The 26,914-nt window shown below is 47.8% G+C and overlaps 1 protein-coding gene across 1 annotated transcript; it reads left to right on the forward strand.

Annotated features, from left to right (window-relative positions):
* The first annotated feature begins 12,938 nt into the window (after nucleotides 1-12,938).
* Nucleotides 12,939-26,503, forward strand: ACP7 (acid phosphatase 7, tartrate resistant (putative)). Its single transcript, XM_027617386.1, has 12 exons — nucleotides 12,939-13,059; nucleotides 19,256-19,456; nucleotides 19,766-19,948; nucleotides 20,866-20,989; nucleotides 21,218-21,280; nucleotides 21,369-21,483; nucleotides 21,577-21,684; nucleotides 21,780-21,837; nucleotides 21,948-22,015; nucleotides 22,117-22,188; nucleotides 25,066-25,203; nucleotides 26,438-26,503. Exons 1-12 carry the CDS (start codon nucleotides 12,939-12,941, stop codon nucleotides 26,501-26,503), a joined length of 1,317 nt encoding a protein of 438 aa, XP_027473187.1.
* Nucleotides 26,504-26,914: the final 411 nt, after the last annotated feature.

The raw sequence follows: 26,914 nt of genomic DNA on the forward strand, positions 1-26,914 counted from the left end.
AAATCATCCTTACAGTTGCTCAAGTTAAAGTCTTGGAGTTGTCCTTGATTCTTCTGTTTCTCTCTCATCCTCATTCCAATTTCTGTTAGCTCTACTTTCAAAATCTATCCAAAACATGTTCACATCTCACCACTTCCATGCTCCCCCTCTACCTGGGCCTGTCCACCCTTATCTTCAGCCTGGACCATCTCATTGGTGTCGCTGCTTCTACACCCCCTCCTGGTGCCCACCAGAATTGATTAGAATAGACCCTTCCCAGGATCTGTCACTGTGAAATTTCAGAACTTTGGGGACAAAAAGGTTTTACTAAGCTTTGGAAACGAAAGGTCATGGTCAGAATCACCATCAGCAAAAACAAAGGATCAAGAGACAACGATTTTAGGGGCACCTGGGTGGCTCAGATGGCTAAGCGTCTGCCTTCGGCTCAGGTCGTGATCCCAGGGTCCTGGGATCAAGTCCCGCATCGGGCTCCCTGCTCCTTGGGAGCCTGTTTCTCCCTCTACTTCTCTCTCTCTCCCTCTGTCTCTCATGAATAAATAAATAAAATCTTTAAAAAAAAAAAGACTTCAAAAAAAAAAGAGACAACGATTTTAGACTTCTCGAGAACAATACAGATTTTCCTTGACTTATGATGGGATTATGTTTTATTTTATTTTATTATTTTTTTAAAAGATTTTATTTATTTATTTGAGAGAGCGAGAATGATAGAGAGAGAGAGAGAGAGAGAGCACATGAGAGGGGGGAGGGTCAGAGGGAGAAGCAGACTGCCTGCTGAGCAGCAGGGAGCCCGATGCGGGACTTGATCCCGGGACTCCAGGATCATGACCTGAGCCAAAGGCAGTCGTTTAACCAACTGAGCCACCCACGCGCCCCGGGATTATGTTTTAATGAATTCATCACAAGTTGAAAGTACTGCTATGTCAAATGTGCATTTAATACACCTAACCTGTTGAACATCGTTGCTTAGCCTAGCCAATGTTAAACGTACTCAGAACACTTGTGTTAACCTACAGTTGGGTAAAATCATCTAACACAAAGCCTATTTTACAATAAAGTGTTGAATATCTCATGTTATTTATTTATTTATAATTTAATTTGATTTATTTTTAAAAAATAAACCCTACTCCCAATGTGGGGCTTGAAGTCACGACTCCAAGATCAAGACCCGCATGCTTTACTGACTGAGCCAGCCAGGCACTCCTCATGTAATTTATTGAAGGCTGTACTAAATGTGAAAAGTAGAATGGTTGTAAGTATATCGGTTGTTTACCCTCATGATCACAGGGCTGACTGGAAGCTGCTGTTTGCTGCCTTTTCCCAGCATCCTGAGAGGGTAACATACTGCATATCACTAACCCGGGAAAAGATCAAAGTTCAAAATTTGAAATATAGTTTCTACTAAATGTACATTGCTTTTGCACTTTTGTAAAGTCACAAAATCGTAAGTTGGACCATTCTAAGTTGGGACTGTCTGTACTGCCAACAGGAGGACAAGGGAGAGATGCCTTCAGAATTCTGAAGGAAACTACTTTCTGCCCCTGAATTCTATAGCCAGCTAAACTATCAATTAAACAAGAGGGGAATCTGAAGACATTTTCTGAAACAAAAGCTTTAAAAAATTCACCCCCAGAGAAACTTTTCTCAAGAAGTTAGAAGATGTGGTCCACCAAAATGAGAGCATCATTAAGGAAGAGGAAGAATTGGGATCCAAGACACAGGGGACCCCTCACAGGAGAGAGGTGAAGGGAACCCCAGGGATGATGGAAATCCCAGCATGGCAGCTGGGTTTCAAGGTTAGAGGTCAACCAGTCCAAGTAGGACCATGTGACTCAAGGGACACTCATGTTGAGGGCTGTCATCCCCAACATGCCAACCGCCACTGTAGTTTTGTTTCCTTTTGATTTTTAACCTGAGGAGAGAACGACTGGGTAGACATGAACCACATTCTTGTCTGTACTTGACTTGTTTTGGCCATGACCAAGACTCCGCTCTCCCGCCACCACTGGATCCACCACAGGGGCTCATTTCCGCCCAATAAATGTGCTGCTTGGCTCCCACCCATGAGAGCTGTGGAAGGCTGGGGTTTTTCTCAAAAGTGAAAAACCCCGGGCTGACCACATTCCTGCTGGCTGTGAGGGACACAGCCCACATTCTGGCCCTGACAGTTTTAGATTCATTTATTATTAGCCATGTGCTTTCTAGCATTCACTCAGGCCCTCCTCCACTGAATTCTCCAGAAGCAGTTTGTGTAGAATCTCAAGGAAGCTGTCACCAGATTGTGACCTGGATATGGTCCAGCTCATCCTCTTCCAAGGATTTCCACTTAGGAGTGGCTGGTCCACTCTTCCTTTACATAGATAGATGGCTCTTTCTCTTTACCCTTTTTTTCTCCTGCAAAACGTGTGCTTATTTCCATTTGGGCCATGGCTTGGGAGAGACCTCCACGGTGGTTACAAAACTGCCCAATGGCTGCAGGGAGAGGCTCAGGAACGAGGCCCAGAACCAGGGGGATGTCAGACAGGCCCCTCAAAAGCCACTGGGCTCTTGAGTTCCCTAGTCATGTACGTATTCTCTTATCATTTTTTAAAGACTCAACCATAATAGTGGATAACTAGATATTATTATACACTAGGATCCCGTTACCATGAGAAAGGTGTTTGTGCTATGAGAAGGAAAGCCCAGGGCACCTGGGTGGCTCAGTCAGTTAAGCATCTGCCTTCAGCTCAGGTCATGATTCCAAGGTCCTGGGATCGAGCCCGCATCAGGCTCCCTGCTCAGTGGGGAGCCTGCTTCTCCCTCTCCCACTCCCTCTGCTTGTGCTCTCGTTCTCTCTTTCTGTCATATATATATATATATATATATATATATATATATATATATATTTATGAACGAGAAAAATTAACACAGAGGCCATGGTAATGTTTACAGGGGACCTGGGTGCTAAGGCACTGATAATGATCTGTTTCCTTACCCAGGTGATGAGTTTACAGGCTTTTAAACTGTTATTCTTTAAGTTGTACATAAGGGTTTTATACTCCATACTATGTTGTATGAAACATAACACAATATTTGGGTAGCGTCTCACACAACGCTGAGTAGTAATCTACTACCACCAATGACACTCTCAGCCAAAGTGAACACACACATGATAGGTGTTCAGTTCTGTGTTCTCAGGGAAAATCTTCCCTCCCAAACAAAACCAACTCCCTAAAGGCTATTCTACTCAATAAACATGGGTTTCACAGTTTTGTTAGTTCCTTCTCATAGCCCAAACACCTTTCTCATGGTAACTGTGCTCCAGTATGTAATAATATCTATTTTTAAGATATCATGGATCCCAACTGCAAGTTAACCATGTTGAGTGGTGTTTTGTCATTGTTCTCAGATTTTAACCTCAACTCAAGCTTTTTCTAAATTGCTGTTCAGCAATCGACTCTAAAGTTTGAGGAAAAACAGGATGCCTATGTGGTGGTTTACCCAGAGGCAGGAACTTTATGCTTGGCTTTCCTCATCTGTGAAATGGGTATAATAAAATCCCTACCTCACAGCCTTGTTAGGATGTGTAAAGCACATAGAATGACACCTTAGCACCCACTGAGTACTCTGGAAATGTTCTTCTTTAAAAAAAAAAGACATATAAAGAGTTTTTTAAAGGTAATTTTAAATAACATCTGTTTTTAACTCTTAACTTTAAAGTCAATCCTCCCCTACCCCTCCCAACGTGACTCCAATGGAAAATGTAGCCAAACAATGGTACAATAAATAGTTGGACAGAGATGGATGAGAGCTCACATTTGTTGAGAATTTACTCTGTCCCAGACCTCAATTCTGGATCTTATGGAACCATCACTCCTACCCCCTGATTGGACAGTGTTGGGAGATGCTGCTGGACTCGAGGACTGAAATCCAGTGTTTGATGGCTGATGTCTCTGGACACAGGGATGAATGGAGATGGTGGAGCCTGGTGGTGAAGGTCCCAGAGTCAGGGGGCCCTGGAAATGAATCTCAGGTCTTCTTCTTACTAATGGGGTGATTTCAGGTAAGTGAGTTCACTTCTCTGAGCCTCAGTTTCCCATTCTAGAACAGGAGGCTATGAGGAGGGGCATGGAATCTACACAATCATACTCATGGTACCTGACACATAGTGAGCACCCAACTGGCTGAGGCCATGATTAGAAGGATGTAGCCTCAGGTAGGTAGGAAACTGAGTGTTCAGGGAGGCTGCCCTGGGCCTGTCACAGGAAGCTTCCATATCCAAGAGGGTGAGTCACCCTTCCTTCCTACCATAATTTGAGGCAGAGTGGCATCTCCCAGGAGGTGAGCTGCACCCTGGTCACACCCCTTACCTCCGGTGGCTCACAGGTCCCCTGACACATGACATCATAGGCAGCATGAAATAATGGAGCACAAAGGTTGGGATGAAAGGAAATTGTCTCTGCTTGTCTCTTCCTCCCAATCTCAAAGTCTTGGACCTAGCACTTTTAGGTTCCTCTTGAAGCAGTGGGGCCCTAGGGGATGGGCAACAGTCATGGTTACCCCTGGTGAAGAAGGTGGTGTGGAAGTAAAGAGTGAGCTCACGCTTCCAAAAGTGAAGATTCATTCATGTATGCAACCATTTAACACATCTTTATTGTACACCTACCATGTGCCAGACAGATAAAAAAAATCCTTGCCTTCTTGAAGCTGTTGGTCTAGTGGGAAAGTTAAACAATAGACACAACACAGAGGTAGATATTCTAGTTTGTTGGAAGGTGGTGAGAGCCATGTTTAAATATTCGGCAGGTTGGACTCAGGGCAGGGTTGGCAAACGGCTGCCTGCAGATCAAATCTAACCCATCACTTGTTTTTTTTTTGTACAGTTCCCAAGCTAAGAGCTCTTTTTACTTCTTTAAATGGTTGGGCAAAGGAAATCAACAGAAGATTTTGTGGCACATAAAATTTGCATGAAATTCACATGTCAGTGTCCATAAATAAAGTTTTATTGGAACACAGCCACGCTCATTGCGTTGCATATTGTCTACGGCTGTTTTTGTGTTATAACCACAGAGCTGAGTAGCTGTGCCAGAGACCATATGGTCTGCAAAGCCTAAACTATTTAATATCTTGCTCTTTACAGAAAAAGTTCGCATCCCTGGCTGAGGGGATTGGGAACGGTATGTGAAGGTGGATTGTGATTTCGTATTAGAACGTCAAGGAGAGCCTCACTGACAAAGTGACATTTGGGTAAAGCCTGAAGGAAAGAAGGAGGGAGCTATGCCGGCATGGGGAAAGAATGTTTCAGGGTGAGGGAATAGCCAGTGCAAAGACCCTGAGGTAAGAATGTGTTGGCTGTGTTCAAGAACAATGTGGAAGCCCCCGTGCCTGGAGCAGAGTGAGCAAAGGGAGTGAATGGTGGGAGAGGAGGACAGATTGGTGACGGGGCAGGTCATGTGGGGTGGGCCACGAGGAGGACGCTGGCTTTAAACCTGAGTGAGATGGAGCCACAGGAGGGCTCTGGGCGGGGCGGGGGGGTATGTTAACAAGCTCCTTCTGGTTACACGTGGGGAAGACCATGGGGCCACGTCGGGCGCAGGGAGACCAGAGAAGGGGCTGCTGAGATGGTCCCAGAAGGAGATGGTGCATAGATGCTGGCAAAAGGGTAGAAGTGGGCAGATTCTGGATAAATTTGAGAGTGGAGCTGACAGTATTTCTCAATAAATAATATCCTAAATGGGTAACGTCTCATCCTAGGCTTTCAAATCAGACACATCAGGGTTTTAGTCCCAGCTCGACGTACCAGCTGTGTGGTCTTAGGTAAGTTGTTCAATCTCTCTTAGCCTCAGTTTTCCCATCTGTTAATGGGGTTAATAACCGGGGTGCAGTATCAATGAGATCATTCACGTAAAGCATTCATAATGATGCCTGGCACATGCGGAGGGCTCCATGCAAGGCAGCTATGATAATGAGGGTCATTCCCCAGGTGGGACCCCCCCCAGATATGTCAGCCCAAGTCACTGTCTCTGAGGTGTACGCCACTTTCTTGGAAGGAATCTATCCATTTACCGCTTACTCTGCTGGATCCTATACTCCTCCTCTGTCGCCACCCTGCCAAGTCAGTGACCTGAAGGCCACACAATGAGGTCCTAAGCCTTGCCAAGCCTCAGTTTCCTTAGCAATAAAATGGGCCTCCTAAAGTCTGCATTACAGAAAGTCAGGACCGTGAAACCAAACTATTCCATATACAGAGGGCCTAGCCCACACCAAGTGCTCAGAAATCAACTGCTGCACTTTAGAGATTAGGGACTGAGACTCTGAAGGTCAGGACTCGCCAAGGTTACTCAGTCAATAAGCTGCAGAACCAGATTCAAATCCAGGTTTGTCAGTTCCCTGAGCTGGTAAACCTTGCTGGCTCTTTCTAATTTCTTACTTTTCAGTAATAAGATGATTTACTTCCATAATGGAAAACAACTCTTCTAAAAAAGAGTGTCCTTAAGAAAGTAGACTCCTTTATCTTTATTTTATTAGCCACATGTATTATTTTAATAAAGGTAAAAACCCTACCTCATACCACACACAAAAATCAGTTCCAGATAGACTGTCAACCTGAATATAATGCAAAAATGATAAAATTTTTGGAAAACAACATAAGAGAATATCAACATGTTTTGGAGCTATGGAAATGTTTTTTTAAATAAGACATAAAAATAACTATCATAGGAAAAGATCAAGGAATTGGACTGCACTAAAGTTCAGACCTTCTGTTTATTAAAAAAAAAATGCCATTAAGAGAATGAAAAGGCAAGCTATACAGTAGGAGATGTTCATAGTACAAACAACTAACAAATGGCTTGTGTCCAGAGTATATAAAGATCAAATCCATTGAAAACAATGGACAACCAGGGTGCCAGGGTGGTTCATTTGGTTAATCGACCAGCTCTTGATTTTGGCTCAGGTCATGATCTCAGGATCGTGAGATCGAGCCCATGTTGGGCTACACACTCAGTGGGGAGTCTGCTTGGGATTCTCTCTCTCCCTCTGCTTTTCCCCCTGCTCATGAGTACATGCATGCTCTCTCTCCCTCAAAAAAAAAAAAAAAAAAGGACCTTTTAAAAAAATGGAGAACCCGGGGTGCCTGGGTGGCTCAGTTGGCTAAGCATCTGCTTTCAGTTCAGGTCATGATCCCGGGGTCCTGGGATTGAGCCCCACATTGGGCTCCTTGCTCATCGGGGAGCCTGCTTCTCTCTCTCTTTCTGCCTGCTATTCCCCCAGCTTGTGTTCTCTCTCTTTGTCAAATAAATAAATAAAATCTTAAAAAAATTAAAATTAAAAAATGGACAACCCAAAAGAAAACTGGGCAAGATGGGGTGCCTTGGTGGCTCAGTCAGTTGAGCATCGGACTCTCGATTTTGGCCCAGGTCATGATCTTAGGGTTGTGAGAGCCACCTCTGCACACAGTGGGGAATCTGCTTGAGATTCTCTCTCTTCCTCTCCCTCTGCCCCTGCTGCTGGTGCACATGTGTGCATACTCACATGCTCTCTCTCAAGAAAGAAAGACCATTTAAAACAAATGGAAAACCCAATAGAAAATTGGGCAAGATGGGGCACCTGGGTGACTCAGTTGGTTGAGCATTGGACTCCTGATTCAGCTCAAATCATGATCTCAGGGTCATGAGATCGAGCCCCTTGTAGGGCTCTGCACTCAGTGGGGAGTCTGCTTGAGATTCTTTCTCTCTCCCTCTGCCCCTCCCCCTGTTAGCACACACACACCCACATGCACTCTCTCTCTCTCTAAAATAAATCTTAAAAAAAAGAAAATTGGGCAAGACACTTGAACAAGCACATTACAAAAAAGGATAGTCAAAAGGCCAATATGCAAATGAGAAGATGTTCAATGGAAATGCAAATTAAAATGCAAATTAAAACTACAATGAGCTACCACTACACATCTACCAGAATGGCTCAAAACAAAATGCCTACAATGCCAAGTGTTGATGAGGATGCAGAGTAATGGAAATGCTCCAACATGGGTGGAGGGAGAAGAATTTCACAAGAATATTACAACCACTTTGGAAAACTCTTTGGTCGTATCTACTAAAGATAAACATATATGCCTTATGATCCAGCCATTCTACTCCTGGGTTCTTACCCAAAAGAAATGTGTAATAAATTGACTGGGGGTTAGGGGCACTGATGCCCCATGCAGTCAAAAATCCGAGTATAACTTTGACTCTCCCAAAAGGTAACTACGAATAGCCTACTCTTGACCGAAAGCCCTACCAATAACATACAGTCAATTAACACATATTTTGTATGTAATATGTACTATATTCTGTATTCTTACCATAAAGTAAGCAAGAGAAAAGAAAATGTTATTAAGAAAATCATAAGGAAGAGAAAATATAGTTACAGTACAGTAAACAGTCTATGTATAAGTGGACCCATGTAGTTCAAACCCATGTTGTTCAAGGGTCAACTGTATATGTCCACTCTATGTTGTGAACATACTAGAACAAGAAGGCATACTTAGGCAGCAAAACCTAAGTCAGGTGGGTACCTCCGCGGGGAGAGAGAAAGTAGTGCCTGGGCGGAGGCTCATGGAAAACTGGTGGAATTTGTTTCTTTACATGGGCGGTGGTTACACAGGTATGTTCCCTTTGTCATAATTCATTAAGTGGACTATTTACGTTTCAGGTACTTTCTGTAAGTATGTTATGTTTCACAATAAAGAACGTTCAGATAATCTTAAAAACGATTTGGAGAAGCGAGTTCATCACAGCCCTTATCGTATAGACTGAGCAGCCCAGGTGCTAATTGGAAGGTATCGGGCAACACCTGCTTTGTGCGAGGCAGTTTTCAGTTGTTGGTATCTGTTACCTTATTTAATCTTCACAGCAACTCTATGAGCCTGTTACTATTATTATTATTGACATGTGACAGAGGGGGAAACCGAGGTACGGTGGCGTTCAGTAACTTGCCGAAGTTAGTCAATGCTTGAGCTAGAGCTAATCTCGGGCCATCTGGCCCCAGAGTAGATGGTCTGTTCCCCAGCACAAGGAGCAGAAGAAATAAGAGAAGTGGAAGTCTATTTCTTAAAACACAGAGCTGTCCGAAAAGAGGACTGGAAATAGTTCTACGGCTGTCCTGAGAGTAGGGGAGGGCTGAGATTAGTGCAGGATTTGGGGAGGGGAGGTGCCACAAGGGAGCTGGGAGCCCTCATCCACCGCGTCAGGGACCAACAGGCACAACTGGAGTGGGGCTGTTAATCGGAGCTGGTGGATGGAATTCAGGGGCTACATGACTTTGGGTGGGAAAACCAATGACCTCTTTGCTTTTACCGCCCTTTTACTCGGCAGTCCTCAAAACGTGGTCTGAGAATCCCCAAGAATCCTCAAGACCTTTTCCAGGGCGTTAATGAGGTCAAAACTATTTTCGCAATAATACAAAGATGTGTTTGTCCTTTTCACTCTCCAAAGGCTGCCTGACTTGTGGTGACGTCATTGATATGATGGCCGATGGAATGTATGCACGTGCATTCTTGTGTTTTAAAAACTTCTCATTTTAGGGGCACCTGGGTGGCTCGGTCGTTGGGCGTCTGCCTTCGGCTCAGGTCATGATCCCAGGGTCCTGGGATCGAGCCCCGCATGGGGCTCCCTGCTCCGCGGGAAGCCTGCCTCTCCCTCTCCCGCTCCCCCTGCTTGTGTTCCCTCTCTCGCTGTGTCTCTCTCTGTCAAATAAATAAATAAATCTTTAACAACAACAAAAAAAACCTTCTCATTTTAATTTTCTTACATGACAAATATCAATAGATATAACCCATATATACAAAACCTCTTTGGAGTCCTCCATAATTTTTAAGAGGGTATAATTGAAGACAACTGCTGAGATTGAAATTTGCCATATACTTCTGTCCTCTTTGCAGACTTCCAGCTCTGCCATGAAAAGAAATCCGGGGCGCCTGGGTGGCTCAGTCGGTTAAGCGTCCAACTCTCAATTTCAGCTCAGGTCATGATCTCAGGGTCATGAGATGAAGCTCTGCGCTCGGTGCGATCGGCGTGGAGCCTGCTCAGTGGAGTCGGCTTCTCCCTCTCCCTCTGCCGCTCCTGCTTGTGTTCTCTCTCTCTCTCTCTTTCTCTCTCAAAAAACAACAGCAACAACAAAACCCCCACAAAGTATAGCAGTTCCCCTGGTTGGGTACACAGATTTCAGAGACTGACTCTCAATCCAGTGCTACTGAATTATAGATATAGAAATATTTTTCTAAGTTTATTTAAGTACTCTCTACACCCAAGGTGGGGCTCGAGCTCAGGACTCCGAAATCAAGGGTCGCATGCTTTTCTGACTGAGCCAGATAGGCGCCCGTAAAAGTATTTTTTAAAACAAATATGTGATACAGTAAGATATGTGCTTCTTTCTTCATGCATTAAACTTCAAGATCTAGCACAGGTTCAAAAAATTATGGTAACTCAGAAGTTTCAATGAGTGTATAGATGTTTGAGAGACTTGAATGACTGCAGTGGTATGTGAAAACATCTTTTCTTTTTTCTTTCTTTCTTTCTTTCTTTCTTTCTTTCTTTCTTTCTTTCTTTCTTTCTTTCTTTCTTTCTTTCTTTCTTTCCTTCCTTCCTTCCTTCCTTCCTTCCTTCCTTCCTTCCTTCCTTCCTTCCTTCTTCTTTCTTTCTTCTTTCTTCCTTCTTTCCTTCCTTCCTTCCTTCCTTCCTTCCTTCCTCTCTTTTTCTTTCTTTCAGAGAGAGAGGGAGCATGGGGTGGAGGGGCAGAGGGAGAGGGAAAGAGAATCTTTTTTCTTTTTTTAAAGATTTCATTTATTTATTTGAAAGAGACAGCGACAGCGAGAGAGGGAACACAAGCAGGGGGAGTGGGAGAGGGAGAAGCAGGCTTCCTGCCAGGCAGGGAGCCCGATGTGGGACTCGATCCCAGCACCCTGGGATCATGACCTGAGCTGAAGGCAGACACTTAGACTGAGCCACCCAGGCGCCCAAGAACTGCTATACTTTGATTTACAAAAGCCTAGTGGTTGGGTCATTTTATCTACCGACAGGAAGGGAGAACAATGAAAAACCTGGACCCTCCACATTTTTCCTGCTGCTGGGGGAACCCCCAAACATATTTTGTGGCAAGCCACTCTCAACCTTCAAACAGCCCATTAAGGTTTAAGGAAAATTTTCACTCGCTCCCAACTAGACCCCAGGGCAATATCTGGAGTTCATGGCATTCGTCATAATAAAAAAGCTGATTCTGATCCAGCCCTAACTCTGGGCCAGGCCACGTTCTCAGCATGAAATTTCATGCCTCATCTGGTTTAATCCTCGTAAAAGCCCATAGGGTATGTACTATTATTATCTTAGTTTTACAGGTGAAGAAGCCACGGCTCAGCGAGGTTAAGTAACCCGCCTAGAGCGTCCAGCTCAGAAGCAGCACTGCCTTTCGTGGATTTTGATTTTGTGTTTTCAGTAGGCCTCGGGGTGAAGTGGTGGTTCTGGGGAGGGTGGGGAAGGAATCCAGGGGCTAAGCTTGGAGAAGGAGGAAGGAGGAAGGAATTTCGAGGAAGAGGAGCCCACGGGAAGGGATTGGGGAATCCCCCGGGTCGCAGGCCCCAGCTGCTTGGCACACCTGGGTACCGGGAGATCTGGCAGGGCTAGGGGTGGGGGCCAGTGTCCGTGCCCTGGGGACTCCGCAGTCCCGGGGTGGGGTGGCTGCGGGACGAGCTCAGCCTTACCTGTCCCTGGCGCTCATCTGGTGGTCACCCTGGAGGCGGCGGCTGCAGCTACCAAACCTTCCTGGGTCCCCCTTCCCACGCCCCACCCTGGGGGGGGGTAGGGTGGATGGGTGGGCGTGGGGCGCCCAGGACCGGCTGGACCTGTGCGACCCGGGGCCCCGGTTGTCTGGGGAGCCTGTCACTTCAAGAAGGCAGGCCCTTCCGGGGCTGGGACAGAAGTGGGCGGCAGGATGCGGCAGTGGCTGCAAACTCATAAATACCGCCACCTCACTGGTGGCCCCAGACGTGCGCGCGTGCGGGCAGGTGGCGCCCCGAGGGTGAGCCGGGAACTGGGAGGGAGTCCCCTGCCCCAGCTCCCAGCCTCCGGGCTGAAGGTCCTGGCCCAGCTGGGCGTCCCCAGCAGGTCCTCTGGGAGCTGGAGAGCAAACTGGAGCTGGGGAGAAGGGGAGTGGGTATGCAGGTGCAGGCCTGGGGGAGATTGGGGTCACCAAGGCAGGATGGGATGCTGAAGAGGAGATAGAGGGGAAGGGGCTCCTCCAGGGAGGATAGAATTCTGGGAGGGGGAACCTGGGAATGCAGTGGGGGATTGGGGTCACTAAGACCAAAATGGAAGGCTGGAGGCAGAAATACAGAGTGATGAGCTCTGAGAGCAGGGGGCAATGCTAGGGATGGAGGCCATAGGGCCCAGAAGCTGGGGTTGCTAAGAGCAGGGTGGAGTGCTGGGGATGGGCTTGCCAAGGACAACTTTCCACACTGAGTCCCCACCCTGCTCCCCAACCTCTCACTGAGAGTGAGCTGTGGTTAAGAGCTAGGGCTCTGGAACCAGGACCCCTGGCTTCCAGTCCCGGCTCCGTCACATCCTAGCTGTGCACTGAATCACTGTTGGCTCATCGTCCTCACCTGTGATATGGCGGTGATGATCTGAGCAACCACCACACATAGGAATGTTGTGAGGCTCCCGTGAGTTAATCTATGCAAAGTGCTTAGCACGCAGCGAGTCTCAGAACATTTGGTGCTTGGTAGTGATCAATATTTTTGTTTTTCCTCTAGCATCTGGATAACCATCCCCTTGAAGACTTCCCCGCCATCCTGCCTCCCTCCCCTGACATTGCCCGCTCTCCCTCCATTCTCCATCTTCCCAGCCCCTTTGTGCTGTTCCTGACGGGATCTGATTTACTGTGGACCCGTCCCCTTCCCCATCTCCCCCCGCCCCGGGCCCCTTACCATGCGCCCCCTTTGTCCCTGCTGGTCCTGCTACTGTCTGCTCCTGATTTCCTCCTTGGGAGTCCAGGGGACCCCAGTGGCTCCCAGGGCTGACCCTGAGCAAGTCCACCTGTCCTACCCAGGTAAGTTTCTGGGACCACTTCCTGGGCATATCCCAGGGAGGCCCAGTGGGTTGGGGACTCAGGTGTCCCATGCAGATTGCTGTGGGACCCTGGGCTGGTGGTTTGTTCTTCCTGAGCCTCAGTTATCTGCCTCTGTTAAATGGGGGTTCCAAGCAGTGGTGCAGCTGACTTTGTGGGAAATGATTATGGTGCCCAGACTATGGTAAACGTTCTCCGAAGGGGACTGCTGTTGTCCTTGCTCAGTGTCCCCACAAAGCTGTCTCCTGATCCTTGATCTAAGGGTGGTGGTAACGCCTTAGACTCTGGACCCTCTGGACCCAAACTTCCTCGGTTTTAATCCTCCGTTTGCTACTTACCTGCTGTGTGACCGTGGGCAAGTGACTTAACCTCTCTGGCCTCTGCTTCCTCCTCTGGACAATGGGTGAATACTAGTGTGACTACATAGCAGGGAGTAAATGAGATATTACCTGTGAAGTGCCAAAATGGAGTGTAGCCATGGTTCCCACACATTTTTGTCTCAGAGTCCCTTTGCACAGCTAAAGATGATTCAGAATGTCAAGGAGCTTTAGTTTATGTGAGTTACATCCATAATATTTGCCATATTAGAAATTAAAGCTAAGGCATTTAAACGTTTTTAAGTCATTTAAAATGAGCAGTAATAAATCCACTCTGTGTTAAGGTAAGTGGCATTTTGCATGAAAAATAACTATACTATACAAAAGAAAAGAAATCTAATGAGAAGAGTGGCATTGGTTTACATCTTTTTAAGTCTCTTTAATGTCTGGCTTAATAGGAGACAGCCAGATTCTTCCCACATCTGCTTCCACTGCTGTCTGTTTCAATATGTTGCTTTGGATGATATATATGAAGAAAATTTGGTCTCACACAGACTCTGGGTTGAAACAGGGAGGAGGATTTTATTTTATTTATTTATTTTTAAAAGATTTTATGTATTTATTTGACAGAGAGAGACACAGCCAGAGAGGGAACACAAGCAGGGGGAGTGGGAGAGGGAGAAGCAGGTCCCCCGCCGAGCAGGGAGCCTGATGCGGGGCTCGATCCCAGGACCCCAGGACCACGACCCGAGCCGAAGGCAGACACCCAACCGACTGAGCCACCCAGGCGCCCCGGGAGGAGGATTTTAAAAGGAGTTTCAGATAATTGTGCCTATTCCTTTTTGATACTGCACCCAAACTCAACACACAGCCCTTTCTGTCTTTCAAATAATTTTAGCTTTTTATTTTGAAATAACTTTAGATTTATGGAAGAGTTGCAAAGATAGTGCAGAATTCCTGTACCCCCCTCACCCAGCTTCCCCTAATGTCAATGTTTTATGTACCCATTGTCAAAGCTAAGAAATTAACATTGGCATTATGTCACTAATTGAACTATGGACTTTGGTTGTTCACCAATTTTTCCACTAATCCGATCCACGATCCCACACCGCATCCTGCTGCCATCTCTAGTCTCCTCCTAGCCGTGACAATTCTTCAGGCTTTTCTTGGTTTTTTTTTTTGTTGTTGTTTGTTTGTTTTTTATGTCCTTGACAGTTATGAGGAAGATTGTTTCTTAAAGATTAGTTGCAATGTAGAATCTGAAGCCATGCAAGTGAACTGGCTTTGGCGTTCGTTGACCAACTGACCTTGGACAAGGCCCTTTGCCTGGAGACCTCTATAAAATGGAACGACAGTAAAACCCATCTCATGGTGCTACTGTGAAAATCCAGTGAGGTGACAAGGGGTCCCTTGTTTGGCCTGCGCAGTAAGAATAGCAAATCCACTCCTACTAAATGCATCAGAGGGATAACTCACTTAGCCTCATGTTGGATCTTGAACTGTAGGTTCTATTGTTACTCCCATGTTATAGAAGAGTAAACCGAGGCTCCTAGAGATGAAAAGTCTGACCCCGGGTCACACAGTCTAGAATTTGAAGCCCGGCAGGCTGGCTCAAAGAGCCCACGGTATTTGTTTTAAAACTTTAACTTTGTACTAATTTTAGATTTAACAGAAAATTTACAAAAATATTACAGAGTTCCCATATTCCCCTCACCCGGTTTCTCCTACTTTTGTGTTAGCATCTTACATAATTACGGTATGTTTATTTATTTTTTTAGAGAGTGCACATGTGCATGTGGGTGGAGGGGAAGGACAAAGAAAGAGGGAGGGAGAGAATCTTAAGCAGACTCCACGCCCAGCCTGGAGCTGACTCGGCGCTCTATCTCACGACCCTGAGATCATGACTTGAACCAAAATCAAGAGTTGGACACTTAACTGACTGAGCCACCCAGATGCCCCAATGTGTTTATTAAAACCAGGAAGTTGGGCGCCTGGGTGGCTCAGTCAGTTAAGCATCTGCCTGCAGCTTAGGTCTTGATCTCAGGGTCCTGGAATGGAGCCCCCAGATCGGGCTCCCTGCTCAGCGGGGAGCCTGCTTCTCCCTCTCCCTCTGCCACTCCCCCCAACTCATGCTCTCTCACACACCTCTTCTCTCTCTCAAATAAATAAATACAATCTTAAGGAAAAACCACAGGACATTAACATTGGTACAATATACTATTAATTAAACTACAGACCCTGTTGGAATATCAGTTTTCCCACTTGGTTATTTCATTATTTAGCAGTTAGCTGTTCTCCTTAGTCACCTCCAACCTGCCAGTGGCTCAGTCTTTCCTTACCTTTCATGATCTTGACATTTTTTAGTACCAAGCAGGTATTTTGTAGGGTAGCCCTCATTTGGGGTTTGTCAGATATTTTCTCCTGATCAGAATGAAGTTATGTGCTTTTCTGGCAAGACTATCAGAGCTGTGATGTTGTGTCCTCCCCGGTGCCTGTATCAGAGAGCTCACGGTGCTGACATAGCTCATTGCTGTTACTGGTGATGTTAACCTTCATTGTGTGGTTACAATGGAGCCTGCTGGGTTTCTCCATCATAGGATTCTTCTTCTTCCCTTTGCACTTAATAAATATCTTGGGGGAGATTCCTTGAAACCATGCAAATTATGTTTCTCTTGGAACTTTCGCCCACTGATTTTAGCATCCGTCAATGGATCTTGCCTGTAGCAATTATTAGCACGGTGTTTGCCTAATGGTGATTTTGTGGCTTTCTAATTCTTCTTTCCATCTAATGGAAATTTTACTGTAAGGAAAGCTGTCCCTTCCCTCCATCTATCCATCTATCCATCCATTCACTTACTTATTTATGTATTTCAGTGTAGACTTACAGATATTTATTTGATTCCTTGGGTTAAATATCCAATACTATTGTTATTTATTTTGTGGCTCAAATTGTCCTGGATTTGGTCTTTTGGAATGCCTTTGGATCAGCTTCTGTGTTCTTTCGACAAACCCCTATCATATCTTGAGCACTCCCCCACTTTCTGGCACCACATGTCATTCCAGGCTTATCTTGTATATTTCCTGCCCTGTCTTTGGAATCAACGGCTTCTGCAAGGAGCCCTGGTTTCTTTCACTGGAGAACGGGTATTTAGAAACTAAGATCTGAGCACTAGGTGTGCTCGTGGTTACCAAGGTATCACGGCTTCCAGGCCCTTTCACAAACGTGTGTGTGTGTATCAAATGCACATGCACATATCTCCATTTCCGTATCTGTCTGTATGTATATAGCACTTACCATGAGATCATACTGATACCTCTGATTCTAGTCCAACATCATGGGCTTATTTTAGCCTTCTTTCCTTATTTATAACTTCTTTCTCCAGCATTGCAAAACCTACCTCCCACTTCTACAGTATTCTTAGGTATTTGTTCGATGCAAGTATAGGCATAAAGCGGCTTCAGAATTATCTGCCTGTATCCCTGTGAGAACATTTACTAGGTGACAACATGTATGTGCAGTCCTTTTTCTCTGTAGTCTTTTTTTTTAAAGATTTTATTTATTTATTTGAGAGAGCGAGAGAGACAGAGATAGCGACAGAGATCATGAGCAGGGAGGGGAGGGAGAAACAGGCTCCCCGCTGAGCAGGGAGCCCGACATGGAGCTCAATCCCAGGACCCCAAGATCATGACCTGAGCTGAAGGCAGACACTTAATCAACTGAGCCACCCAGACGCCCCTTCTCTGTAGTCTCTTGAAAAGCATTTTTTTATTACTGAATTATATGTTGACATCAAATTTTATGTTAGTTTCATAGTGATTTGACAGTTTTCTTCATTACTCGGTGCTCACCACAGTAAGGGAAGTCACCGTCTGTCACCATGCCATGTTAGTACGATATACTTGACTATATTCCCTATGCTATACTTTTTTCATCTCTGTGACTTATTTATTTTATGACTGGAAGTTTGTACCTTTTCACCATAGTCTTACAGCGTCCGGTCAAGACCTATCCCATGGTGACCCACCCCTTTGGTGTGGTTGCTTTATTTACTTTTTAAATATAGTTACATCCATTGGTCAGTGTTTATATTCCATACTGGCTTCTTCCTGCATTGTTATTGTAATTGTTAGTTTATTTTGGGTATGTGTGAAGGAAATATGGAACACGACTATAATTCTTTTTTTTTTTTTAAAGATTTTATTTATTTATTTGAGAGAGAGAATGAGATAGAGCATGAGAGGGGAGAGGGTCAGAAGGAGAAGCAGACTCCCCGCTGAGCGGGGAGCCCGATGCGGGACTCGATCCCGGGACTCCAGGATCATGACCTGAGCCGAAGGCAGTCGCTTAACCAACTGAGCCACCCAGGCGCCCACGACTATAATTCTAAGAGTCAGAATTACACTGAAAAATTACACTAAAAACACTAAATAGTGTTTTCTGTCCTGGTCTTTCCTGCTCTGTACCTGTCTCCCCTTTTCTGCCCCATCCCCATCAACCCCATGTAAGTAACCCATGTCTTTCCTTTCTGCTGTGTCCTTCCTATATTTCTTTCATGCAGATGAGTAGGTACCTATGTCTCTCCTCTTAGTGAAGAATAGGTGACTATTGACACTCTTGTGTACTTTGCTTTGTCAATTTCCCTGGCTGTCCTGGACGTCATTCCGTAGCAATTCCTAGAACTTGTCCTCATTCTTTGGATAGCTCCCTTGTGTTCCACTGTCTGGATGTTACATAGCCTATTCGGCCCCTCTCTTGTGGGTGGGCATTTTGGTCAGTTCTGATACGTCATGATTACAAACAGTGCTGCAATGAAGAATCTGGTGCACATGCATTCTCCTGTTCCCTGAACAAGAATGCATGCTCTTAACATCAGACTATACCATATAGTGTTTTGAAAACCTTGATTTGGTTGCTGGCGTTTAAGAATTTTGAGTTAGCACTTCAAAGTTTGGATTTACTGGGGTGCCTGGGTGGCTGAGTCGGTGAAGCGTCTGACTTCAGCTCAGGTCATGATCTCAGGGTCCTGGGATCGAGCCCGAGCCCCGAGCCCCTCATTGGCTGGCTCTGCACTCAGCGAGGAGTCTGCTTGTCCCTCTCTCTTTGCCCCTCCCCCAGCTCATGCTCTTTCTCTCTCTCAAATAAATACATAAAAAATCTTAAAAAAAAAAAGTTTGGATCTATCTATCTATCTGTGTATCTATCTATGTTCCTGGCATATAAAAACCACCATATAGAGACTTACTCTAGAAGTTGACAGATTTGGGTACCCTGGGCCTGCTTCCTGCATGGAAGCAGAAGCTACACCGCAGTGAGCGACGGCTGCCCCTTTAAGACAGGGCGGAGTCTACAGTTTGCCACATACTCCATCACTCTCTGCTGCCTGACTCCTTCCAGCCGACCTTTGTCCCCGTTTATATTACCTGGCAGGCTTCTAGACATCTGAGTTTATAACCACTCAATGATATCATGTATGCAAAATGTTTGGCACGAGGGCCACACGCAGTACATAATCGTAGTAAGAATAATATTCATTCCCTCATGTAATCCTCACTGCACCGTCCCAAGTGCTTTGCTTGTATTTATTCTCCTGAGCCTCATAAAAACCCTTAGAGTAGAAACCATTATTATTCCACTTTACAGGTAAGGAAACCAAGGCGCAGAGAGGTGCAGTGATGTGCCCAGGGAAGCACAGCTTGGAAATGGCAAAGCTGGGGTTTCACTTGGGGAGCTCCGGAACCCATGTCCCCAATTACTAAGTGTTCCAGAGCTGTTTGCTCTTGCCCCTCGCTCTGTCTGCACATCCTCCCCTGCTCCAACTCAGGCCTCACTTCCCAGCCCCGCTCTGCTCCTTTCTCCCCAGGTGAGCCGGGCTCCATGACTGTAACCTGGACCACATGGGTCCCCACCCCGTCCGAAGTGCAGTTCGGACTGCAGCTAACAGGGCCCCTGCCCCTCCGGGCTCAGGGCACCTTCAGCCCCTTTGTGGATGGGGGCATTCTCCGGCGGAAGCTCTACATACACCGGGTCACGCTGCGGGGGCTGCAGCCGGGGGTCCAGTACGGTGAGAGGGGCCCCAGGTCCGAGTGCTGATGCGGGAGCAGGAAAAGGAGTGGGAGATAGAGGAGAAGCCACTGCTGACAGGGGGCCCAGGCCAGGCTGGTAACTGCTCTGCTGATCTGCAGCCTATTATACGAGACTCTGGCATTAAAATGGAAGGCGCTGGGGTCTGGGGTGGGGTGGACCAAAGGGCATGGGTCAGAACCCCTCGATCCCCACTTCCTTCCCCCACCAAGTGAAGACGGATTGCGGGGTGGGGAGGAGGCAGCCAGGGCGTGCTCCTAGCTGACTGTGACCTTCCCTTTTCCCTCAGTTTACCGCTGTGGCAGTTCTCGGGGCTGGAGCCGTCGGTTCCGTTTCCGGGCGCTGAAGAATGGTCCCCACTGGAGCCCCCGTCTGGCTGTGTTTGGGGACCTGGGGACTGACAATCCGAAGGCCTTCCCGCGGCTGCGCAGGGACACCCAGCAGGGCATGTACGATGCTGTTCTCCATGTGGGTGAGGCATTGGCAAGGGTGCGCCTGGAGACATCAGGTGGGGCTTGGGTGGAAGGCGATCCCGGGGCTATCGAGGGCACCGCGCTGGGGTTAGTGTGGTTCTGAAGGGACAGGCGATGAGACACGGGCCCTGGAGAGGGTGTCTGTGGTTAACCAGCCTGCCCAGGTGCAAATCCCAGCTCCAGCATGGAGAGCCGCGTGCGTTATTGGTTTTGTCCTCTGCGTTATTACAATGAGGGCTAAGGCTGCTCCAGAATTCACGGGACTGTCGTGATGACTATGTAGGTGACATTGCGTGGCATGCTGTAAGTGTCGTGTGTTCCTTGTCATGATCATTGCTGCTGTAGCTTCAGGGGACAGGGACACACATGGGAGATGGAGATTGGGGTTGACATGGTTCACAGCTGCAGACTCTGGAATCAGACTCCCAGGGCCTGATTCCTGGATTTTTACTAACCAGCCCCGTGACCTTGTGCCAGCACATAACCCTTCTGGGCCTCAGTTTCCCCATCTGAAGTGCGGTGATAATAACATCCACCTCAGAGGGTGTTTTGAAGATTCAGATGATCAAGTATGTAAAGCATTTGGAACGGTGCCTGGTACAAAACCAGTACCAGATTGTGTCAGTCTTAATGTTGTCATGGGCGGGGACAAGAAGGTGAGCAGAGATGGGGGCCGGTGTGATCAGAGCATGGGAGACCAGTGCAGTCTCAAGTGGGGGGCGGTCCTCAGGGGCCAGAGTTTCAGGAAACAGCTCCAAGTGCACATGTGGGTGGGTGTGAGGTAAGGATCGCAGAACCAGGATGGCTCGGGGCTGGGGTTGCAGAGCCGAGCAATTGGGTCTCTCGGTTGCAGCAAGAGGAGAGCCGGGTCTGGGTTCTCACTCTCTCCCTGCCCACCTCCCCCCGCCCCCCCCAGGAGACTTCGCCTACGACATGGATCAGGACAATGCTCGAGTCGGGGACAAGTTCATGCAGCTCATCGAACCTGTGGCTGCCAGCCTGCCCTATATGACGTGCCCTGGGAATCACGAAGAACGCTAGTGAGGGCCTGGGGCTTCAGGGCGGGCGAGGGCCTGACCGGAGCAAACAGACGTGGCCTTCTTAGTGTCTCACCTTAGTCCCTCATCCTGCAGCAGCACGTTAGTGGTATCGAGAGGAGAGGAGATGGGGGCCGGGCTGGGAGGCAGACCTGGCCTGGCAGTGGGGAGTTGGGGGCCAGGTCGGGGAACCCAGACTCTCTCCCCACCTTTTCACTTTCTTTTACCTAGCAACTTCTCTAACTACAAGGCCCGCTTCAGCATGCCAGGGAACAACGAAGGTCTGTGGTACAGGTAATCTGGGGGACCCTGGGGCTTGGCGGATGGATGGGAGATGCCAAGGAGACCCCCACCTCTGACTTATGCCCTTTGACCCCTCCAGCTGGGATCTGGGCCCCGCGCACATCATCTCCTTCTCCACCGAGGTATACTTCTTCCTCAGTTACGGTCACCACCTGGTAGAGAGACAGTTCCACTGGCTGGAGAGCGACCTCCAGGTAACATGGGTGGAGGTCCCCTATAATCCCCTGTCCTGCGTCTCCTCCCCTTCCCGCCTCCCCGCCCCCCTCACTTGGGGCCCTTCTCTCCAGAAAGCCAACAAGAACCGGACAGCCCGGCCGTGGATCATTACCATGGGCCACCGGCCCATGTACTGTTCCAATGCTGATTTGGATGACTGTACGTGGCATGAAAGCAAGGTGAGGACCCCCCTCCCTGAGGCCGGGTGCTGAGAGCCAGGAGGGGGAGGGGGGCGGCCTGAGTCCCCATTCACCTCCTTGTGCGCCCTGCCCAGGTTCGCAAGGGCCTCCATGGCAAGTTCTATGGGTTGGAGGATCTTTTCTACAAATACGGTGAGTGACTTGGGGAACTCCCAGCCCCAGGACCCAGCCCGCCCTCCCCCCACCGCCCCGCCCAATCTCTCCAGGATCAAGCGGCGTGACCCCAACTTGTTCTGTCCCAGGGGTCGACCTGCAGCTATGGGCTCATGAGCACTCCTACGAACGCCTGTGGCCCATTTACGACTACCAGGTGAGGCTCAGGGAGGGTCGAGGGCCCATGCGGCTGGTGTCGGTGGACACCTGGGGTTTGGCCCGGTGTGACATGCTCCTCCCCCTTGCCCCTGTCTCCAGGTATTTAATGGCAGCCAAGAGATGCCCTACACCAATCCTCGAGGCCCGGTCCACATCATCACAGGATCTGCTGTGAGCACCATGGGGAAGGGTGCCTTTGGCTTCTTGCCCCTTGATTTTACTGCCTCTTATACCTGCCTGGGGGGCCAGGTGTTTATACAGCTGCTGTCACCAACACTCCCCCCTGAGAGCTTAGGTAGCCCTAGTTGCAGGCCCATTGTACAGATGTGGAAACAGAGGCTCAGGCAGTCAAATACTCGTTCAATCGCAGGCTCAACAAGTGGCAGGGGTTGGTGGGGTGGGGGAGGGGGGGGCTTGCTCAGGTTTACCAGATGGATCCAAAGACAGAGGGCTTCTTATTATCATCACTGCCACTGAACTCCGGACTCGATTCACGTTCCACCAAAGCTCCCTCCCGACTGCTTTCTGTTCCAGGATCCCACATTCAAGTTAGTATCTCAAGAGTCTTTCCTTGTCTTTCATCCTGCACATTTTAGAAAACTCCTGGCCAGTTGTTTTGCAGAAGGCCCCTTGATCTGGGTTTATGTGTCGTTTTGCTGAGATTCAGGTTATGCATTTCAGGCAAGACGATCACAGAAGCGATGTCGTGTTCTCCTCGGTGCATCGGACCCTGGGGTCCTGCCGTCCGTGTGTCTCTGAATCACCTGGTTAAGGAGGTGTCTGCGGGGTTCCTCCACTGTAAAGCTATTATATTTCCCTTTCTAATCAATAAGTAACTTCAGAGAGATACCTTTCGGCCATGCAAATCTCCCAGCACTCCTCAAACTCTCACCCACTGATTTTTGGATCTCCCAGTGTGTCCTGCCTGCAACAATTATTACTGCGGTGTTCTAATGGGAAGTTTCTATTTCCCTCATTCCTCCTAGATTTATTAATTAGAATCCTCTCGTGAGGAAGAGTCATCCCTTCGGTCCCATTTATGTAGTTCGTTATTGATTTATACCAGTGTGGACTCATGGGTAATTATTGTATCCTGCGGGCGATAAACCGATATGACTGTGATTTATGCTGCTGATCACCTTGCTCCGGTTTTGGCCACTGGGAACTCTTCGGGTCAGGGCCTGTGTTTTCTTTCGAGTGCCCCTGTCATTTTGTGAGCACTTCCTTATTTTTTGACCCTATGGGGTGCTCCAAGAATCATCTTGTGTTTCCCTGCCCTTTCCCTGTCCGCCTTGGAATCACTCACTTCTGCAAGGAGAGAGGGCTTATTTTTTAAGCTGGTTCTTATCAATTAGTAAGATCAAAGTAAGAAACACTTGTGATAAAAATTCAAACAGTGCACAGGGTGCCTGGGTGGCTCAGGCGGTTAAGCATCTGCCTTTGGCTCAGGTCATGATCCTGGGGTCCTGGGATCAAGTCCCGCATTGGGCTCCCTGCTCAGCGGGGAACCTGCTTCTCCCTCTCCCTCTGTGATCTCTCTCTCTCTCAAATAAGTAAATAAAAATTTTAAAAATTCAATTGTGCAGAGGGCAGGAGGTGAATACCAGCCATCCACACCCCTTCTTTGTCCCACTCTGGTGTTCTGTCGGATGGCATTTTAGAATGTTCTCTGCATGTGCAATTGAGTGATTATCTTGATAGAGATGTTAGTAACTGTACTACCCAGTTTTAAAAAACAACTTGGATCATGCTTCATCCCCTAGGGGTTCTCAACTTTGGTGGACATTACATGGGGAAGTTTTTTAAAACTCCGGCGTCTGGGCCCCATTCCAGAACAAACACCAGAATCTCTGAGAACGGGACCCTGGCATTGGCCCAGTGTAGCCACCACCTGGAGCAGGAAATAGAATGTTATCAGCACCAGATGGCGCCTCACACCCCTAGGTGATCGCTATTCTGAACTTTAATCAGCACAGATTAGTTTTCCTTCAATTTCAAACTTTGAAATTATTTCAGACTTACAGAAAAGTCACAAAAATACAAAGACTTTCCATATCCCCTTTACCAATGTTTCCCAAACGTGAACATTTAACCACATCTCTTTTTGTTATGTTTTGTTTGTTTGTTTTTGAGAGAGAGAGAGAGAGAGAGAGAGACAGCTCGTGGACGCATGTGAGCAGGAAGGGGAGGGACAGAGGGAGAAAGAATCCTGAACAGGCCCCACACCCAGCGAGGAGCCCCACACAGAGCTCAATCCCATGACCCTGAGATCATGACCTGAACCGAAATCAAGAGTCGGATGCTCAACCAACTGAGGCACCCAGGCGCCCCAACCACATCTGTTTTAATCTCTATTTTATCTTATTATTTTATTTGTTGCAGCTATTATTATGTTATTAATATTTTATAATATTGTTATATTATGTATAATTAATGATTATTAATATATTATTTCTCCTGGAGAGATCATTTGGGACTATGCCATTATCTGGCTATTCCTCAGACTTTCACCGTGAGTTTTACCACCTATTGATGATTCTTGCTTCCGTTAATGATTCCAATGATGGGTGCAAAACGGTGATTTTTCACGTCCCGCATGGTCTCTGCTCATGTCGCCTGGCGTACCTCCTGCAAGGCTGAGCAATCGCTCTCCCCCAGGCGCTGGTGACTTAAAAAGCTTTCTTGGAGGGTCTACTGCACAGCCAGTGTTGGGGCCCACCGGTTTTGTCTATTCTTCCAATTGCGTTTTCCCTTTTACTGTACATCTTGGCCACCAACACCTTGCTTTGTGATGGCTATGCTATAATTTATTTAACTGACCCCCACTGATGGGCATCTGGGTGCCTTCCAGCTTAGGGCTCTTACAGAAAATGCTACAGTGGGCAGTCTCTCACAACCATGCACTTTTCTAGAAGTCTTAGTGAGGTCAAGGCTTAACAGACTTTGTCTTCCTTGGAGGCCTCAGGGTCCTGGCCTGGGAGGTTGTTTCTGCTCCTTATGGGTCCTCCACCCACCTCAGCCCTGGGTCTAAAGGATTCTGTCTGGCAGGGCTGTGAGGAGCGGCTGACCCCCTTCTCCCTCTTCCCGAGGCCCTGGAGCGCCGTGCGCGTGAAAGAGTATGGGTACACGCGGCTACACATCCTCAACGGGACCCATGTCCACATCCAGCAGGTGTCAGACGACCAGGTCAGTGAGCGGTGGCCCAATCACCTGCCCCAGTAACCGGGTCCAGCGGGTTCTGGAGCTGAGTGGTTAAAAGCATGGATTCCAGAGCTGGAAATCCTGTGTTCAAATCCTGCCTCTGCTACTTACCAGCTGGCTGACCTCGAGTGACTTGTTTCAACTCTCCAAGCCACAATTTTCCCATCTGTTAAAGGGGATGATAATAGTTGCTCGACCTGTTATATATAAAGTGCTGAGAACAGTTTCCAAAGCATGAAAAAGGTGGGTGGTGGGAGCAGGTGGAGGGAAACCACTATGATGTGTGCAGGGCAGAAGTGGACCGAGGTTAGAAGGACCCAAATAATCATGGCTCACCTTTCTTTATTTTTGTCATTGTAATTTTATTGTATTTTTCTATTTTTTATTTTTTAAAAGATTTTATTTATTTGAGAGAGAATGAGAGAGAGCACGAGAGGGAAGTGGGTCAGAGGGAGAAGCAGACTCCCTGCTGAGCAGGGAGCCCGATGTGGGACTCGATCCCGGGACTCCAGGATCATGACCTGAGCCGAAGGCAGTCGCTTAACCCACTGAGCCACCCAGGTGCCCTTATTGTATTTTTTTTAAAGATTTATTTATTTGGGGCAAGAATCCCATGGGACGGTTTTTCTTCCCATTGTACAGATGAGAGAACTGAGGCTCAGAGACGGGAAGGAATTTTCCAAGGGTCACACAGCTGGAGGGTGGCAGAGCTGGGATCTGGCCGCAAAGACCATGTTCTTTCATTGTAAATAACTACCCTTTATTGAGCGGTGCACGCACCGGGGGTAGGCTTTAGGCTTATGTGTTTATCCCATTCAGTTCTCCGCTGTGTATAGAGTATGGAATAAGGCTCATGGTTGGAGAACATTCTTAAGGCCATGTAGAGAGCCATTACACTGAGATATAAGTCATGTTTGTCTGACTCCAGGGTTTGTGCTCATAATAATAGCCTACACCTTACACAGTCCTTGCCTTGTCCCGGGATCCCTTTTTAAAAAGCCCTCTACAAATAATCTCATTGAATTCCTGCAACATCTATGATGTAGGTACTATTACTATCATCCCCACTTTTCAGATGAGGAAAACTGAGGCTCAGAGTGGTCTAGCACTTCAGCCAAGGTCACACAGTCCATTAAAGTTCTGGATTTGAATTCAGGTCCCTGGCCCTGGAGTCTGGACTTTCAGGTCTCACTACCTCCTTTGTTTTTGTCCCTTGCAGGATGGGAAGATTGTGGATGACATCTGGGTGGTGAAACCCCTGGTTGGCCGGATGATGTACTTCTAGGCACAGGGGCAGCTCTCATCAGGGACCCTGGGCCTCGCTGCCTTGGCTAGCGTAGAGTCGGGGCAGGCCTTGGCTCCCAGTCCTTCTGAGGCCCCATGTGGAGTGGATGCAGCCCCCAGGCAGCTAGAGCGGCTCTTGCCTCCTGGAGAGGTGGGGGCACCACTGGCTGTGATGGGAGGGCTGGCGCCCAGGCACAGAGCAAAGCAGGGCAGGTATGGGGTGGCACAGCCCGGCTCTCCTGCATAGCACTGACAGGGCGGGGCGCCTACGGGGACCCTGGAATAAAGAGGCTTATAGCCGTGGCCATGGACTCTGCACTTCTGCCAGGGATGCCCCCTGAGCCGACTCCTCCTGAGGGGCATCACCAGCCCTAAGTCCGCGGAGTGGGCACGGCTGTCATGACACCACTCT

Source organism: Zalophus californianus, chromosome 17, assembly GCF_009762305.2.
Source record: "Zalophus californianus isolate mZalCal1 chromosome 17, mZalCal1.pri.v2, whole genome shotgun sequence".
Taxonomy (NCBI): Eukaryota; Metazoa; Chordata; class Mammalia; order Carnivora; family Otariidae; genus Zalophus; species Zalophus californianus.

Coding starts and splice junctions, on each gene's coding strand:
- ACP7 (XM_027617386.1), top strand. CDS start 12,939: ATGCGCCCCCTTTGTCCCTGCTGGTCCTGCTACTGTCTGCTCCTGATT. Junction 21,281..21,368: donor AACGAAGGTCTGTGGTACAG/GTAATCTGGGGG, acceptor TGACCCCTCCAG/CTGGGATCTGGGCCCCGCGC. Junction 21,685..21,779: donor GTACGTGGCATGAAAGCAAG/GTGAGGACCCCC, acceptor CGCCCTGCCCAG/GTTCGCAAGGGCCTCCATGG.